The sequence below is a fragment of the Mauremys reevesii genome, linkage group 1 (assembly GCF_016161935.1).
Source record: "Mauremys reevesii isolate NIE-2019 linkage group 1, ASM1616193v1, whole genome shotgun sequence".
Taxonomy (NCBI): Eukaryota; Metazoa; Chordata; order Testudines; family Geoemydidae; genus Mauremys; species Mauremys reevesii.
The window spans coordinates 7,356,800-7,373,661 of record NC_052623.1 but is presented as its reverse complement, the minus strand read 5'-3'; the positions used below and the strand labels follow the sequence as shown (position 1 = coordinate 7,373,661).

The following is a 16,862-nucleotide window of genomic DNA, read 5'->3' as shown; positions in this document are numbered from 1 at the left end:
CTTGCCCCCTCACCCAATTTTCTGAGATCCCTCAGTGACTCTTTGCAGCCAGCTGTGGACTTAATTATTTTGAGTAATTTTGTTTTTTACCCCTTTTTCCAGATCATTTATGAATATATTGAACCTTCCTTTGTTTATAAATTAACTCCCTGCTCCAAAGGTAAAGCCAGGAGCAGCAGAAGCTCTGCTGCATTTAAGAGCTCCGTCTGGGGCTAGGGCTTGCACTTTAAGTAGACCTCAAGTTCAGGGGTTGCAGGGTGGGGGGGATAGAGCCGCCCCCGCCCTACCTAAATGGTGGCCCTGATCATTGTATTTGAATTCCCTCTTAACTTTGATGTTCATGTACTGAGGATTGAACAAGTAGCCAGTTGTCAAAAAAATCGAACCATTTTGCCAGATATTGTACTGATACACCACAAAATTTCATGAAGTCTTTCCGGAGACATTCAGCAGTGACCGACAGCATCTCGGTTTTCAGCTTTGGATATGAAGAATCTGTCATTCTTCCATTGCTGAAGTTTCTCAGAATATTCATTATGGCAGACACTTCACATGCTGTCACACTCTCGTTTTCCAAGCAGAGCACAGTATCACTGAAGACTTTCAGGACATTCTGGAGGAAAAACAGATGAACCTCAACTTTTTTAGGTCCCTCACCTTGTTCTCCATTTTCCATGTTGAAAAATAGCATCCATAGAGATTTTGGATATTTGTCACTGCCCAGATAAATTAACTCTTAACAGCCTGCCATGTATTTACAAGCCTGTTTACATCTGGGAAAAGACTGAACCAGTGTGTCAGAATGTGGTGCAGTAAAGTGGCATAGTCCGTATTCACGAAGTCAAACATGTCTTGGTGTTTAGTTCATGATTTTTTTTTAAATTGATATGCTTCTTAACATAGGACTCACCGCCATGGTATTTGAAATTAATATTGAAAAATCATATCCTGGAGTTTACATGGGTCAGACCATTTTCCATGATGAATACATTTTCACCTACTTTAGTGCAGATTAACTAGGGGGAACGGGAAAGTAGGTTCACACAACACAATTAAAGTTATGGCCTGAAGATTAAATAATGTTAATTTCTTTTTCTTTTAGCTTATTTTACAGTGTGGAAGGAATGCCCAATTGCACCAGAGATTATCTGGTCCAGACCTTGGATTTGAAGGGTGCATATGGTGCTACAATTTTTGTGATTGGCTTACTGCTTATGCTTGCTTGGCTTTGCATTCTTTGGTTAGCAGAAAGATTGTGTTGTGTTCATTATATTTTAGGAAGCAAAATAAATACTGGAGCTCAAGCAAAGATAAAATATGTTAGTGTAAGTATTTAGAATAATACATCTGGAAGCATCAGACATTATTCCTATGGAATAATGGCCATGGCTTCAGTATTAAGGATCCTAGTAATTCAGAGGAAATGGAAAAATCAATCCTGAAGGGTGAAAATATAGTTTTTGGCTTTTATATTTTTTTGAATATTTAGGGACATTTAGGGGTACGTGGATATACATATGGGAGTACCTCTAGGATGGAGGTATGGTTCAAAGAGGATAATACATTTGACTACTCATGGGACAGGATGGGAAAAACAGGACCAAACAAAACCAGATGTAAATAGAAACCTTTTGAGATAAAATTTGAGATATGATGGGAAGACGGCAAAAATGTGACATAGGAATATCTAAAACCAAAAAATTTGGAAGAGCAATGGAGATACTTGTATATACTAAGGGTGGGGGAGAGAACTAATGTTTAGATTTAGTTATGATGAGAGCAATCTGAATATGAGTACTCTGAACGGTACCTTTTGGAGTTTTGGATTTGATGTAATCACCTTAGATGTAATTCAAGAACAAGAATTGGCTAATATTGATGTGGGATGGAATGAGTCAATGGCTTTCAAAATATGGGAATATAGTAAAATAGTGGATTCTTCTATAATGATAAGATTGAGTTGCTCTAGGAAAATTAAACGGGGAGTAGATTTTCAGGGATATGGTCCGTTGTTTATGTTTATCAATCAAATACCAGAAAAGAAGATTGAACCAAGAATAATGGCAGATGAACACCCATATAGGAAGAGAGAAGTAATTAAAGCCCCCAACCATTGTGGACCAATCAGTCTGGTTGGAAGAAATGCAAATAAACATAAGTACACAATATTCAGAGTGCACACCATATGCCTTACCTCTACTACAAGTGTGGCAACAATGGGGAGATGGGACTATATGAAATAAAACAGGTAAAGAGGAATATATTGTAGGTGGCATTGGTGCTGTAGCTGGATTTTTAAACTCATTTGATAATGAGACGTTACATGGGGCTATGTCAGCCTTGGGTAAGATTTTGGGGCTATACAGACACATGTATAACAAAATGTTGGTGCATTCTCCCACCAAGGAATAAGAAGTGTGGAGCTCCAGTTGACACAGGGCCAAGCCTTAAAAATGTCTCTAAATGTGAATTTATTTGGTGTGTCCAAAATTAACAATAAAACTATACGAGCAATACGATATGTACAGATGCAAACTTATGGGCTACAATACAGAGAAAGTACGGTCAATGTGTTCAGTAAGGGGCAAAGGCCTTTTGAATGGCTGTGGCCCCAAACTCCCCACTGTAGCTCAGCCCTGGCTCCCCACTGGCACAGTGGTCTGTGCTGACCCAGCTGCCCGTTCTGGTCTGCTCCAGCTGCAGCCCCCTAGCTGTGTCTCAGCACTGCTGCTCAGGCTCCAGCCCACATCCATCTTCTGGGCTGCTTCTCTGGCCCTTGTGTTTCTTACTCCTGCTGCTGTGCCTCTAGCTCAGCTTCTGGTGCTGCTCAAGTTTTCCAGATTTCTACTGCATTAATAGCCCATAATCACTTAAAACTTAACTTAAAAGTAGTCCCAGCTATTTCTTGAAACAAAGGGGTTTTTTTTATTCACACATTCATTTATACATCAAATAACAAATGAAAGCTTTCAGTACATACCTACTACAGATTTGATTTTTTTTAAAAAGGTACAAGTCCCAGCAGGAGTTTGTCCACATTAGCAACAAATCTATGAGACAACAAAGAAATTCAAAATTAAACCCACAGTACTGGTACTCATATTCTGATTCAAGGTTGGCAGGGGTTTCAAACAAAAAACAGCAAATATCAGTGTCAAAAAAGACCCAATGTAGTCCAAAATGTATGTAGTGTAAAAACAACAAGAACATTATTATATTATTTATTTCTATTTGCATTCAATGACAGTAGTGAATGTTCATATTTTGTGTTGAATTAATTTGTTACTGTTAGTCTCTAAAACGCAACATTTCATCCTTGCTGTCTTCGTCACAGGTAGAATGCTTCTGCTGCTGGTCATACATATCAGTAGTGACCAGTGCAATAATTTCTTTCATTGCTGCAAACTGTTCACAATAGATTTTGTGTGGCTGCATGTACGTCCCAACATAAAGAATGTTCTCTAAAACTTCCACTTGCATCTTGTTGAGCTGTTTAGTTTTTATCAAGTTCATCCAAACAACATCCAACTGCAGCATTGCTAAAAGGTAGTGACACCTATGAAAGAGCAAACAAGCCAAGTTTGCTAAAGTCTTTGTCCTCAGCAGCATCCGTGTGTACAAGGAATTCATCCCAAAACTGCTAAACTTTGTTGTCCTGAGTATGAGGCCTCTGAACCATTGGCAAAACTCTCCACTGCTGCTTCAACTCTCCAAGGTCTCCACAAAACAATGGCAAAAATTAAATATCAACCATTCTAGGTCGAGAAGGTCTTAGTACTGCACACGATTCAATCACCTGGACTTTTAGTGGCAATCTCAGTTTAATCTGTTTCACACACTCCAAAATGAAATCTCAACACCTACTTTTGACATTTTTGACAACGGGAATGGTTAGTGTGTATTTTGAAAGTTCCAGATGAAAGCGTTTCCAAAATCAACTGCGCAAAGTGGTAAGTTATTGGACCCCAAGGCGATGTCATAGATTCTAGAATCCCCAGCAGGGGTAATTTAACTATTTCACTCCAGGCGGTCTCCAGAATAAATCAGTGGGAACCTAGCAATTCTGTCTGATCAGGAATCAAATGCAAACAATCATGCAATCGTCTAACTCTGCAGTTTATTAGATTTAAGCATACACAGACATAAGCAATAGGTTTAGAACATCCAGGCTATTTGACCTTGTCATAAACAGACAGTTAAGGGTTAATGCCTCTTTTACCTGTAAAGGGTTAAGAAGTTCACCTAGCCTAGCTGACACCTGACCAGAGGAGCCAATGGGGGGACAGGATGTTTCAAAAGGAAGGAGGGAAGTTCCCTTTGTCTTAGTCAGTTTCAGTTTTGGCCAGAGTGGAAAAGATCAAGGAATCAGCCTCTTATCAGAGTAGTGAGTATTAAGGAAGGAAATAATTACTCCTGCTCTGGACTTTAGAGTACAGATATGAGGACCTGCATGTGAACCCCTAAGCTGAATTACCAGCTTAGATCTGGTTTTGCTGCCACCACTCCCAAGTACTAACTCCCTTCCCTGGGTAGTCTTGAGAGACTTCTTCACCAATTTCCTGGTGAACATCGATCCAAATCCTTGCATCGTAACACAAGGTGAATTTAACCACCACCCCTCCTTTCCCCCACCAATTTCTGGTGAGTCCAGATCCAATCCCCTTGGATCTTAACACAAGGAAAAAATTAATCAGGTTCTTAAAAATAAGACTTTTAATTAAAGAAAAGAAAGGTAAAAGAAAAACCTCCGGGAGATAGCATACAAGCTGACTTCACAGACAACAGATTCACGCAGGTTTAAAGTCAGTGGTGTCCTGGCAAGCATATTCTGAAGGTGTATTTGCCCACTTTGTCACGAAGCTCTTTGGTTTTGACCCCATAAATGATAGGGTTGAGCATGGGTGGGATGAGGAAGAAGAGGTTGGCCAAGATAATGTGAATGTGGGGAGCAAAGCCCTGACTGAACCGATGTGTCAGAGAGGAGAAGAGGAAGGGAGTATAAAATGTCAGCATCACACAGATGTGGGTTGTGCAAGTGTTGAGAGCTTTCTGGTGGGCTTTCTTGGAGTCGATTCTGAGGACAGCCCTGATGATCAGGCCATAGGACAGGGCAATGAGTGTCAGGTCTAACCCGATGACTACAAAGGCCATCACCAAGCCATACGTCCTGTTTACTGTGATGTTCCCACATGACATCTTCACCACAGCTATGTGCTCACAGTACGTGTGGGGGATAATGCGGTTGGCACAGAATGGCTGCTTGCTCAGGAGCAGGGGCAGGGGCAGAATGAAGAGAACAGCTCTTATCAAACCCACTAGCCCTAGCTTAGCTATTCGTGTGTTGGTGAGGATGGTGGCATATCTCAGAGGGCTACATATGGCAATGTAGCGATCAAAGGCCATTGTCACAAGGACGGCTGAGTGCATAACAGAAACTGCATGAAGGAAGAACATCTGGGTGAGGCAGCCGCCCACAGTAATGCCTTTCAAATTGAACCAAAATATACACAGTGCCTTCGGTATGACAGAGGTAGACGTGCTGATGTCTGTGAGCGCCAGCATGCAGAGCAGCAGGAACATCGGCTTGTGCAGGGTCTGCTCTTTGCCTACAACAAACAGAAGCGTGACATTTCCCAGCAGGCTGATAATGTAGAACATAGAGAAAGGGATGGAAATCCAGACATGGGCAGGTTCCAGGCCAGGGATTCCTGTAAGGATGAATGTTGAAGGGTCAGAGGGGGTCACGTTGAAAGCTGCCATGAGATGTTCAATGCATCGATCGGGTTCGGAAAAGCTTAAAGTGCCTGTGAAGGAAGAGAAGCACAACAAGGGGAATTACAGACTTTAGAACAAATAGCACAGTAAATATTTTATAGTTATTACAAATCTAGAAAGGGGGTGAACAATGATGTGGCAACATCTGCAAATGGCACCAGATTACTTAGGTCACAGCCAAGTGCAGAGAAGTCCTCAGAGGGAGCTAACAAAGCCCAATGAAGTGTCAGAAACTGCAGCTTGTATGCCCTTTGAAGGGAAAACTTGAACTCCTCAAACACCTTGCCAAGTTCTGATTGAACAGCCTGTAGACTGATTTAGGGTGTACTAATAATATTAATTTAATTAATCAATTTAATTATTATTAATTTAATTTAAATAATTAATATTAATAATAAGTAATTGTTAATATTAATAGTATGGCTTTTAGGCTTACCAATCTGTTTGATCAGAAGATAAAAGTTCTTTTCCCGAATCAGGCTCCACAGAATTTACAAAGGACCCTCAGAGGTATGACAGGAAGCTCACACTGGGACATATATATCCTTAAAGACTTCTTATTAAAATCAATAATAGTAAGTAAATGGTAAAATACCCAGAGTTACAAAGTTACAATTGCATTACTGCTATTCAAAAGATACATATATAATATAGTATTATATGCTACAAAGCTTTAGTTAATATGCTCACACCCTTCCTTGATAACCTGGCTGTAAGAGACACTGGACCAGCCTTGCGGTTCAGGTTTTTCAATTCTTGAGCGAGGGATGCAGTGCTTAGGAGAAACTAATGCTAACAGCTCTTAAAGTGAACTTAGGGTTTACTTGACTAACTTAAACTTAAAGTCAAAACCTAATAAACAAACTGAGAATAAAAGCCTAGGGAAACCAAGCTTAGCCTAGTTCCCTTGAAACTTAGGAAGTTTAGGAAGAACAAGTATAGCCTACAAATAGTAGCAGTCATCATAGAATAAAATAAAATAGAAAGAGTGAGTAAAACTAAGTAAGATAGAGTAAAGTGGAGTGAGTAAGTGAGAACGGAGTACTCTAGTGAGGTGGGTCACCTCTTTTATAGGGCAGAAGTGCCAGAAATCCTTCCTCCTATACCCAAATTTCATTCCTCATCCAAAATATGTTAGGGTACGCTTACTCCATAGGCTAATATGTATGTGCGTATTGATGACATGTACATATGCACATACGTTTCCTTGTGGTGTACCTCTTAAGTCTGTGGGTACAAACTGACCCCCCCATCCCATTCTTCAATTATCTATTGATCTAGATAAAAGGCCCTAGACAGTTGCGTGAATACTTATCTATTTAGGTAACAAGCTATAGGTCAACTTTACTTTCCTGGGTAAAAGTCTTAATCTAGATATGCTAACTTTGCATTAGCTTAACATACAGGTTTTGGCCTGTAGGTCTTTTGCATTACAGCCAAACTTACTTTAATATAAATCTATAAACCTATTACAATAAACCAAATACTTAAACTATAAGAAAAAAATATATAGCTAGATATAGATATATATATATAGATATAGATAGATATGCAAGTAAGCAGGTTAGTCCTACAGGCTCAAAACAAAAATCTGGGTGTCATGGTACATAGCTCTGTGAGACCCTTTTCACAGCACAAACACAGAAACAAACTAAGCAAAACTTTGGGATCCAGGAGGAGTGGGATCGGGAATTCTTCGGAAAATACAATGCTATTTTCTTAAACCTTCTTCTCCAGCTCCTGGCGATGTCACTGTCAAGAGAGGACACTGGACTAGATAAAAAATAGGTCTGATCCACGATGAAATTACGATGTAAAGGAGCCAAGTTTTCCCCATGGAACGTTCTGCCAAGACTATAACAGGGCTATAACTTAGTGCTAAAAAATGGGCACTAGGGGCGCAAGGGTCTTGGTATTTAGGGCTACTTCCCTTCATTCTTCTGGTGAAACATTTTCTTGCTGGCAACCAGCTTTGTCTCAGATGTAATTTACAGGTGTTAACTGACAAGTGTAAGCAGACATGTGTCTGCAACTCAGCTCCTAACTCTTCACATGCCTGAATATCAGTGAAGTTTTCAGATGACACAAAAAATGGGGAATTGTAAATAATGAAGAGGACAGGTCACTGATTCAGAGCAATCTGGATTGGTTGATAAATTCAGTCGAAGCACACGATATATATTCTAATATAGCTATTCAGACATCTACATCTAGGAACAAAGAACATAGCTGATGCATACATACTGGGGTACTATTGTGGAAAGTGCAATGACTCTGAACAAGATTTGGGGGCATGAAAGGAGAATTAGCTCAACCTGACCTGCCAGTGTGACCATGTGGCCAAAAGAGCCAATGTGATCCTTGCATGGTAGCCGGGGAATCTCAAGGAGAGGTAGAGAAGATATTTTATTCTGTCTTTGGTGCTGGTCACAAGAATTATAAAAAGATTAGAAAACCTGTCTTATAGTGATAGACTCAAAAAATCTCAATCTTTTTAGATTAACAAAGATTGTTATGTGTGACTTGAAAACAGTCTGTAAGGACCTATATGGAGTACCAATATTTCATAACAGGCTTTTCAGCCTAGCATTAAGAGGTGTAACAAGATCCAATGGCTGGAAGTTGAAATTAAAGACATTCTGACTGGAAATAAGGCATGCATTTTTTTTAAAAGGTGAGAGTAATTAACCACTTTTTTTTTGTGTGTGACCATATTCAATTCTGATATTTCATCAACTCTCCTGTCCAGTCTTCTTTAGTGCAAACAAGCTCACCCATCCTTACAGGCCACAGGACGACTCCAGTTGAAGTCCTTGGAGAGTCATGTCGGGTGTAAATCAGGTCATTTACTAACATCCCCTCATGTAGATTTAGGTTGAACTCCTGACTGTGTTGAGCTCTGAGCTGTGAAAATCACAGCTTCAGGTCCTGCTACAAAGAGTGCTACTCTGTTAGGATGCTGAAAGTGTCTGAAGTAAACCCTCAGGTTTTGTGACATTCCGAGACAGGGAATGAAAGATGGGGATTCCAAAACAGCCGGGCCCTGATTTTGCTCTCAGTCTCAATCTGGAGTGACCCAGTGAAGGCAGAACGTGAGAGCAGAATCTGGCCTTTGTGGAGCCCATTCTTGTTGTCACCCCTCTGGTAACACGGATACCCACTGCAGAGAGTTTGGCTTCACTTACTAACAGAGCAGTGAATTTTCTGAATTGGAAAACTTGAGTGAACCCGAGGAAAATCCACATAAACTCCAAAAGGAAGCTACTGAGACAGGTAGAAGGACACACTCAGAGAGAAGGAACTGATCTTAAAAACAAATATTTGTCTAAACAATTTCTAGTACATTTGTAGATTCAATTTTATCACATAAATCCTTTGGTGTTTCAGACAATATCAATAATATATGGAGATAGACTTATCTTATAGAACTAGAAGGGACCTTGAAAGGTCATTGAGTCCAGCCCCCTGCCTTCATTAGCAGGACCAAGTACTGGTTTTGCCCCAGATCCTTAAATGGCCTCCTCAAGGACTGAACTCACAACCCTAGTTTTAAGCAGGCCAATGCTCAAACCACTGAGCTATACTCCCCCTGTTGCTAAACTCGTGAATTCCTACCAAAATGGTTCTTGACTTGAACCCTGGCACCCTTCCTGAGCCCTTAGCACTAACTTTAATGCAGAAACAGGCAACTCACCGAAATCCTGCTCAGCAGAGAGAGGAAATCTTCTTATTGTGACAGAAAGGCAGAGCCCTGAGAATCAATGTATGAATCTCAAATGTCTGACACTCCCCATACAGGACAGCAACCTTTATGATTCCCCTGAACAGCCCCTACAGACTCTTAGTTTGGCAGGACTCCCAGACAATTCCCTCAGCTCCACGAGCATTGGGACAAGCAGAAAATAGACCCTGGAGAGCTTCAGTTTGAGAGCCTCCTCTGGGAGTGAAGAAATGATTTGCTGACACAAGGGGCTCAGATTGTCAGGGCAAACTGAGTCTTGCAGACTGTTCAGCCTAGCAACTGAGGATGGTTTTCTTTTCTGTATGGTTACTGCTTTCTGCACTATGTGTGGGAATGCTGCCAGAAGATACAAGACAACAACAATCATTTTTAATTGCTTGTAGCAGCGCACCACTGCACATCATCCATTAGCCTCTGAAAAGTCATAGCCACTCTAAGTACTTGGAAAAGGCTTTCTTCACCCAGGATTGTGGCATCAAAGGTATTTGCCACTATTTCTTTGTGAGGTCTAAAATGGATATATATCTGGCAGCTCAAACTGTTCTAATAATTCATCCACTCTCTGAATCGGGAAAGCAGCAAATTTCAATAATGTGTTGATTTTTCAGAACTCGATGCAGAAACGGGTTGTGCTATCCTGCATCGGAACTAGTACTATGGGAGTTCTCCTCTTACTGTGTGATTCCTTTACATTTCCCGGAGCCAAAATGACCCGGAGTTCATCTCACACGGTATTCCACTTTTCACCAGGGAACAGCCACAGAATTTGGCTGATATGTTGCTCTGTGACCACTTCAGTATGGTGGTATTTTAAGTACGTGTGCCCCGCTGAGAACACAGGGGTAAAGGAATCAAACAATTGCTATATCTTTATCTTTTGTTCAGGCTACAGTCCCTCCCCCGTGCTAATTTGGGCTCCAGAGAGTATGAGTGTGACGGGTTGTCACCCCCAGGTACAATCTGGGAACCGTAGGAAGTGTTGTGCCCCTCTAACCACACTGCTGGGCTGGCCCTTTTTCACACTTAGGGTGACCAGAAGTCCCGATTTTATAGGCACAGTCCCAATTTTGGGGTCTTTTTTTCACATAGGCACCTATTACCCCCCACCTCCTGTCCCAATTTTTGACACTTGCTATCTGGTCAGCCTACCTTTGCTGGTGATTCAGCCTCTCCAGGCCCTGTTAGCAGCCAAGTACAAACAGCAAATATCAGCTAATATCCCAGCTCCCCAGGCTCCCCACTCCCCACTGGAATATAAATCCAAAATGATACCTTCCTGCTCAGGGATCTGTACAATGTAAGCTCATTCATAGAGCTCGCCCTCTCCCCGATGTGGAAAGGATATACAACAAGCCTGTGTTAACCAAGAAACTAGTGAGGAAATGGCAAATGAAGTGTAAACATGTAATTAGGAAGGCCAAAATAGAATTTGAAGAACTGCTAGCCAAAGACTCAAAAAGTAATAGCACAAAAATTAAGTACATCAGAAGCAGGAAGCCAGCTAAACAACCTGTGGGTCCACTGGACGATTGAGTTGCTAAAGGAGCACTCAGGGATGATAAGGCCATTGCGGAGAAGTGAAATTACTTCTGTGCATCGGTCTTCATGGATGAGGGGCTGAGGGAGATTCCCACACCTGAGCCATTCTTTTTAGGTGACAGTTCTGAGGCGAACTGTCCCATATTGAGGTATCATTAGAGGAGGTTTTGGAAAAAAATGATAAATTAAACAGTAATAAATCACCAGGACCAGATGCTATCTTCTAAGAAAGGAGGAGGAGAGAGCAAGAAGCCAGAGGCTCAAAGGGGGAGCTGCAACAGAACCAGACTCATCACAAAGTGGGACAGGATCCCTGATTTGTGGGTACAGACACTCTAGGCCCTTAAGAAATCTGACTGATATCCTGAGCCAACAAAAACCTGCCCTTGAACAGCCGGTGGATCATTGAGATGATCACTAGATGGACCTTGATCAATGAAAGGGACAAGCCCTGAACTTTGAGATGCACGAGGTAGTCCAGAATCAGCTGCAGGGAAGCCCGTTTGGGACAGACACCTTTGTCTGTGATCCAGCAGGTGAACCGTTTCCACTTTGCCAGGTAAATCACTCGGGTGCAGGGCTTCCTACTTCCCAACAGGACACGCTGAACCGCATCCAAGCATTGCTGCTCCTGGGCATTTAGCCATGCAGCCTCTGGGCCATCAGATGTAACACTGCCAGGGTGGGGTGCAAAAGACTACTGTGGTTCTGGGACAAGAGGTCTGATCTGTGAGGTAGCTGGCATGTGGTCACCGCTGAGAGGTCCAGCAGAGTGCTGAAGGAGTGTTGGTGTGGCCACACCAGCGCGATGAGGCTGATCCTCGCCCTATCCTGTTTGATCTTTGTGAGGACCCTGGGTAACTATGGAAGCGGAGGTAAGGCATACGGCAGAGGCCCCAACCATGGGAGCAAACAAGCATCCAACCAGGATCCTCTGCCCATGCCCCCAATTGAACAGAAGACATGGCTGTGATGGGTTGTAATGGAGACCCACTTGGGACGGTCATCTGATGGGCTGAAATTACCTCTGAGATGTTTTCCCTGCCAGCTTGGGATTTCCAGAACCCTGCCCTGTTCAGCTAAACACGCTAGCCTGCCCAATACAGACCCAGGGCTGGGCCATGCCCCCAAAGCTGCAGACTTCACTGAAAACAGCTCAGCAAGTTACCTGCCTCCAGCACCCAGACACCCAGCTCCCAATGGGATCCAAACCCCAAATAAATCTGTTTTACTCTGTATAAAACTTATACAGGGTAAATTCATAAATTGTCTGCCCTCTATAACACTAGATATGCACAGCTGTTTGCTCTCCCAGGTATTAATCACTTACTCTGGGTTTATTAAAAACAAAAGTGATTTTATTAAGTATAAAAAGTAGGATTTAAGTGGTTTCAAGTAATAACAGACAGAACAAAGTAAGTCACCAAGCAAAATAAAACAAACTTGCAAGTTTAAACCTAATACATTAAGAAACTGATTACAGGAAATATTCTAATAAGCTTCTTTCACAGACTAGACTCTTTCCTAGTCTGGGCCCAATCCTTTCCCCGGATACCGTCCTTGTTAGGTCTAGCAGACATCTCAGGCGGTAAACAGGGTTGTTGTTTTTTTCATGACTGGCAGCCCCCTTTTTCTTGCCCCACCCCCTGTTATATCTTTGGCACAAGGTAGGAATCTTTTGTCTGTGCTTGAACCCCATCTCTTCTCATTAATGGAAAGTGCAAGGACCAAGATGGATTCCAGTATCATGTGATATGGTCACATGTCTCTGATACCTAGTATCCATTCTTCCAGGGTTGGCCCACACATACACAGGAAGGCTTGCACGTAAATGAACCATTTACCATCAATTGTCCGAGTCTATGGGAGCCATCAAGTTCCTAATGTCCCATTGATGGCCCTCACCTGGTGTGACTACAAATAAATAATACATGCAAACAAATAGGATGTATCAGTAGATTACAAGCTTTCTAATGACATAATACGAGACCTTTTGCATAAAGCATATTCCAGTTACATCATATTCACATCCATAAGCATATTTCCATAAAGCATATGGAGAGAAACGTCACAGTGGCATTTCCTGTTCTGCCTGGACATGAACAGATTCACCTGGAGACTTCTCCACATGTGGAAGAGGCAACTAACCACCTCTGGATGAAGGGAGCACTCATGGCAAGATGACAACGTGCTGCTGAGGTGCTCAGGATACAAGTACAAGTATTGGGGATTTTATGTGAATTTGATTGTCATCCCATAGCTTTGTTGCTAATGTGGACCAACTCCTGCTGGGGCTTGTAGCTTTTTTTAAAATCAAATCTGTACTAGTTGTCATCTGATGTCACTGATGCTCTGTTCTGACAAATGTTGATAACCATACTGCTGTATGCGTGTGTACCCTCTGTGTGCTGCCCCAGCTCTGTGCAGATAGCCAGCATAGCAGGTGCCGAGAAAATCCCCAATGACCATAGACTCTGATAAGGTACGAAGGCACGTCGGCCAGGTTTATTGTCAAATGAAGTACAGTAGTAATTTCCTGCAGAGTCTGTAGGACATGCTACGAATATGTGCCCCCTGACAATGGACCAGCTCAGTCAGTGGCAGGGTTCTCCACTGTCCTTTAGGCCAGACAAAGACTTCCGCTCAGAGGTACATTGTTTTACACAGGTACAAACAAGTTACACATCTCTCCTGACATATTGAGGTGTGTTGTGAGCAAGACATGAGAAGTCATTCTTCCGCTCTACTCTGCGCTGGTTAGGCCTCAACTGGAGTATTGTGTCCAGTTCTGGGCACCGCAATTCAAGAAAGATGTGGAGAAATTGGAGAGGGTCCAGAGAAGAGGAACAAGAATGATTAAAGGTCTTGAGAACATGACCTATGAAGGAAGGCTGAAAGAATTGGGTTTTAGTTTGGAAAAGAGAAGACTGAGAGGGGACATGAGAGCAGTTTTCAGGTATCTAAAAGGGTGTCATAAGAAGGAGGGAGAAAACTTGTTCACCTTAGCTTTTAAGGATAGAACAAGAAGCAATGGGCTTAAACTGCAGCAAGAGAGGTTTAGGTTGGACATTAGGAAAAGGTTCCTAACTGTCAGGGTGGTTAAACACTGGAATAAATTGCCTAGGGAGGTTATGGAATCTCCATCTCTGGAGATATTTAAGAGTAGGTTAGATAAATGTCTATCAGGGATGGTCTAGACAGTATTTGGTCCTGCCATGAGGGCAGGCGACTGGACTCGATGTGCTCGATGACCTCTCAAGCTCCATTCCAGTCCTAGAATCTATGAATCCACGGTTAAATTGTCTGTCTGGATACAGTCACAGGTGGAGGAGAGAGGAGCCACGTTGGCACTGGTGATGCGACCCTTCCTAACCATAGCGATTCTATTATGTCTGTCTCTTACAAACTCCCTCTCAAACTCCCCTGTTTGCGGGCCACAGTTTCTTCAGCCTCAGCTCATATGGCTTGTCCCATTCCTTTGGTCATACTTGTCTCTTGCCTCTGGATCCTTTCCAGTTTTTCTACATCCTTCCTACACATGGGTGACTAAAACTGGACACAATATTCCAGCTGAGGCCTAACCCTGTTTGCAGTCCCCAGTTCACTAGTACCCCTTGGTCACATAGCCTCTGGCTTTTAAAGCTTTCTCTCCTAAGTTAGCCCTGCCCACTCACTAATCACACCAGGGGAGGGTGATCACAAGGCTGATTCAGGCTGCTTAAAAGATGATCAAGGATGATCCAGAGTATAAAGACTCAGATTTCCCAGACCCACAATCCCAGCTGTCCCAGTAACTGAATTAACTGAAAATAACTGTGTTTTTCTTTCTCTTTCAGGTTATTTCAAACAGCCAAACAAACTTACTCACCCCAAAGTTAGCAGTCACACCTTGCTTGCTAAGCAGGGTGATCTCCTTCTCCTCCTCTCAAACTCCTCTGGTTGCTTAGCCTCTGGCTCTTAAGGCCTTCTTTGACAACGTGCAGTGATTGTGTATGTTTTTAAGTTCAAAATGAAAAGCGACTGCACAAGGCAGTAAGTTATTTGACTCAAAGGTGATGTCATAGTTTAACACAGCAGTCCCATTATCAAAAATACATGTTTTAATAACTATCACCAATAAGCTCTTGGAGAATATCTTCAATTCCTGCCGCAGCTTTCCTCTATTTGCACTTTCTAATGGATTCCTGAAAAACTGGATGTAGAAAATCATGTGCACTTTGTTCACTGGATCACTGCACATACAATAAAGAAGGAGATGCTTTCTTTGTCTTTGGCTACATGAACACATAGCATTAACTGATCAAGAAGTGAGTTCACAGAGTTTAATAGAAAGCCAACTTCCATCAGGAGGCTTCAGTACCTTGTAGTGATCTCGAGGTCATGGAAAGGCTGAGTGACAGGGTGTGCGGGGACTGGGGCTCATGGGTGATACTGAAAGAGATCAAGTGATGATCAGAGAGGAAAGGAGAGAGCAGTGCTTGGTGATGGGGTGATACAATGTTAAGTGTGAGAAGCTTCTCAGACTCAAACTTCCACAGTGCTGAGCTCAGTCAAACTGGGACAGGGCGCCCTGGATTAAGAAGGAGATATCCTTCCTCCCTTGTCACACAGGCTTAAAGTCACTGGCCTCCTGGCAAGCATATTCTGCAGGAGTATTTGCCCACTTTTTCACGAAGCTCTTTGGTTTTGACCCCATAAATGATAGGGTTGAGCATGGGGGGAATGACGAAGTAGAGGTTAGCCAAGATTATGTGAATGTGCGGAGCAATGCCCTGACCAAACCGGTGTGTCAGAGTGGAAAAGAAGACGAAAGTACAAGACATCAGCATGACACAGATGTGGGCTGTGCAGGTGTTGAGGGCTTTGTGGTAGGCTGTCTTGGAGGCGATTCTGAGGACGGCCCTGATGATCAGACTGTAGGACAGGGCAACGAGCATCAGGTCTAACCCTAACACTACAAACGTCATCGCCAAGCCATATGCTCTGTTGACTGTGGTGTCCCCACACGATATCTTCGCCACAGCCATGTGCTCACAGTAAATGTGGGGGATAATGTGGTTGGCACAGAATGGCTGCCTGCTCATGAGCAGGGGTAGGGGCAGCATGAAGAGAACAGCTCTTATCAAACCTAGAAGCCCTAGCTTAGCTATTCGTGCGTTGTTGAGGATGGTGGAGTATCTCAGAGGGTTACATATGGCAACGTAGCGATCAAAGGCCATTGTCACGAGGACAGCTGACTGCATAACAGGAACTCCGTGAAGGAAGAATGTCTGGGTAAGGCAGCCAGCCACAGTAATGGCTTTCAAATCAAACCAAAATATACATAGTGCCTTCGGAATGACGGAGGTAGATATACCAATGTCTGTGAGCGCCAGCATGCAGATCAGCAGGTACATCGGCTGGTGCAGGGTCTCCTCTTTCCATACAACAAACAAAAGTGTGGAATTTCCCAACAGGCCGATAATGTAGAACATAGAGAAAGGGATGGAAATCCAGCCCTGGACTGCTTCCAGGCCAGGGATGCCCATTAGGATAAATGTTGAAGGGCCAGAAGGGGTGAGGTTGAAAGCTGCCATGAAGTGGTGGATGCTTCAGTCAGGCTAAGAAATGCTCAAGGTGCCTGTGAAGGGAAACAGAGATGCGGGGTTACACACTAGATAACAGTACAGTAAATATGAGAAAGAAGGATAAGCAGTGATGTTGTAATGTTTACAGATGACACCAGATTATATAGATAATTGTCTAGTCCAGAGAAGTCCTCAGAGGGAGCTAACCATGCCAGGTGAATGGGCAGCGTGATGGCAGA

General features: G+C 42.8%; 2 protein-coding genes across 2 annotated transcripts; both read right to left on the bottom strand.

Annotated features, from left to right (window-relative positions):
* Nucleotides 1-4,803: 4,803 nt before the first annotated feature.
* On the bottom strand, nt 4,804-5,760 carry LOC120393906 (putative olfactory receptor 52P1). Its single transcript, XM_039518350.1, has one exon. The coding sequence runs from the start codon at nt 5,758-5,760 to the stop codon at nt 4,804-4,806; it is 957 nt and encodes a 318-aa protein (XP_039374284.1).
* Nucleotides 5,761-15,675: 9,915 nt separating this feature from the next.
* On the bottom strand, nt 15,676-16,584 carry LOC120393832 (putative olfactory receptor 52P1). Its single transcript, XM_039518327.1, has one exon. It carries the CDS (start codon nt 16,582-16,584, stop codon nt 15,676-15,678), a length of 909 nt encoding a protein of 302 aa, XP_039374261.1.
* Nucleotides 16,585-16,862: the final 278 nt, after the last annotated feature.

What these genes read in the sequence shown, in the direction of transcription:
- LOC120393832 (XM_039518327.1), bottom strand. Translation starts at nt 16,584, where the DNA reads ATGGGCATCCCTGGCCTGGAAGCAGTCCAGGGCTGGATTTCCATCCCT.
- LOC120393906 (XM_039518350.1), bottom strand. Translation starts at nt 5,760, where the DNA reads ATGGCAGCTTTCAACGTGACCCCCTCTGACCCTTCAACATTCATCCTT.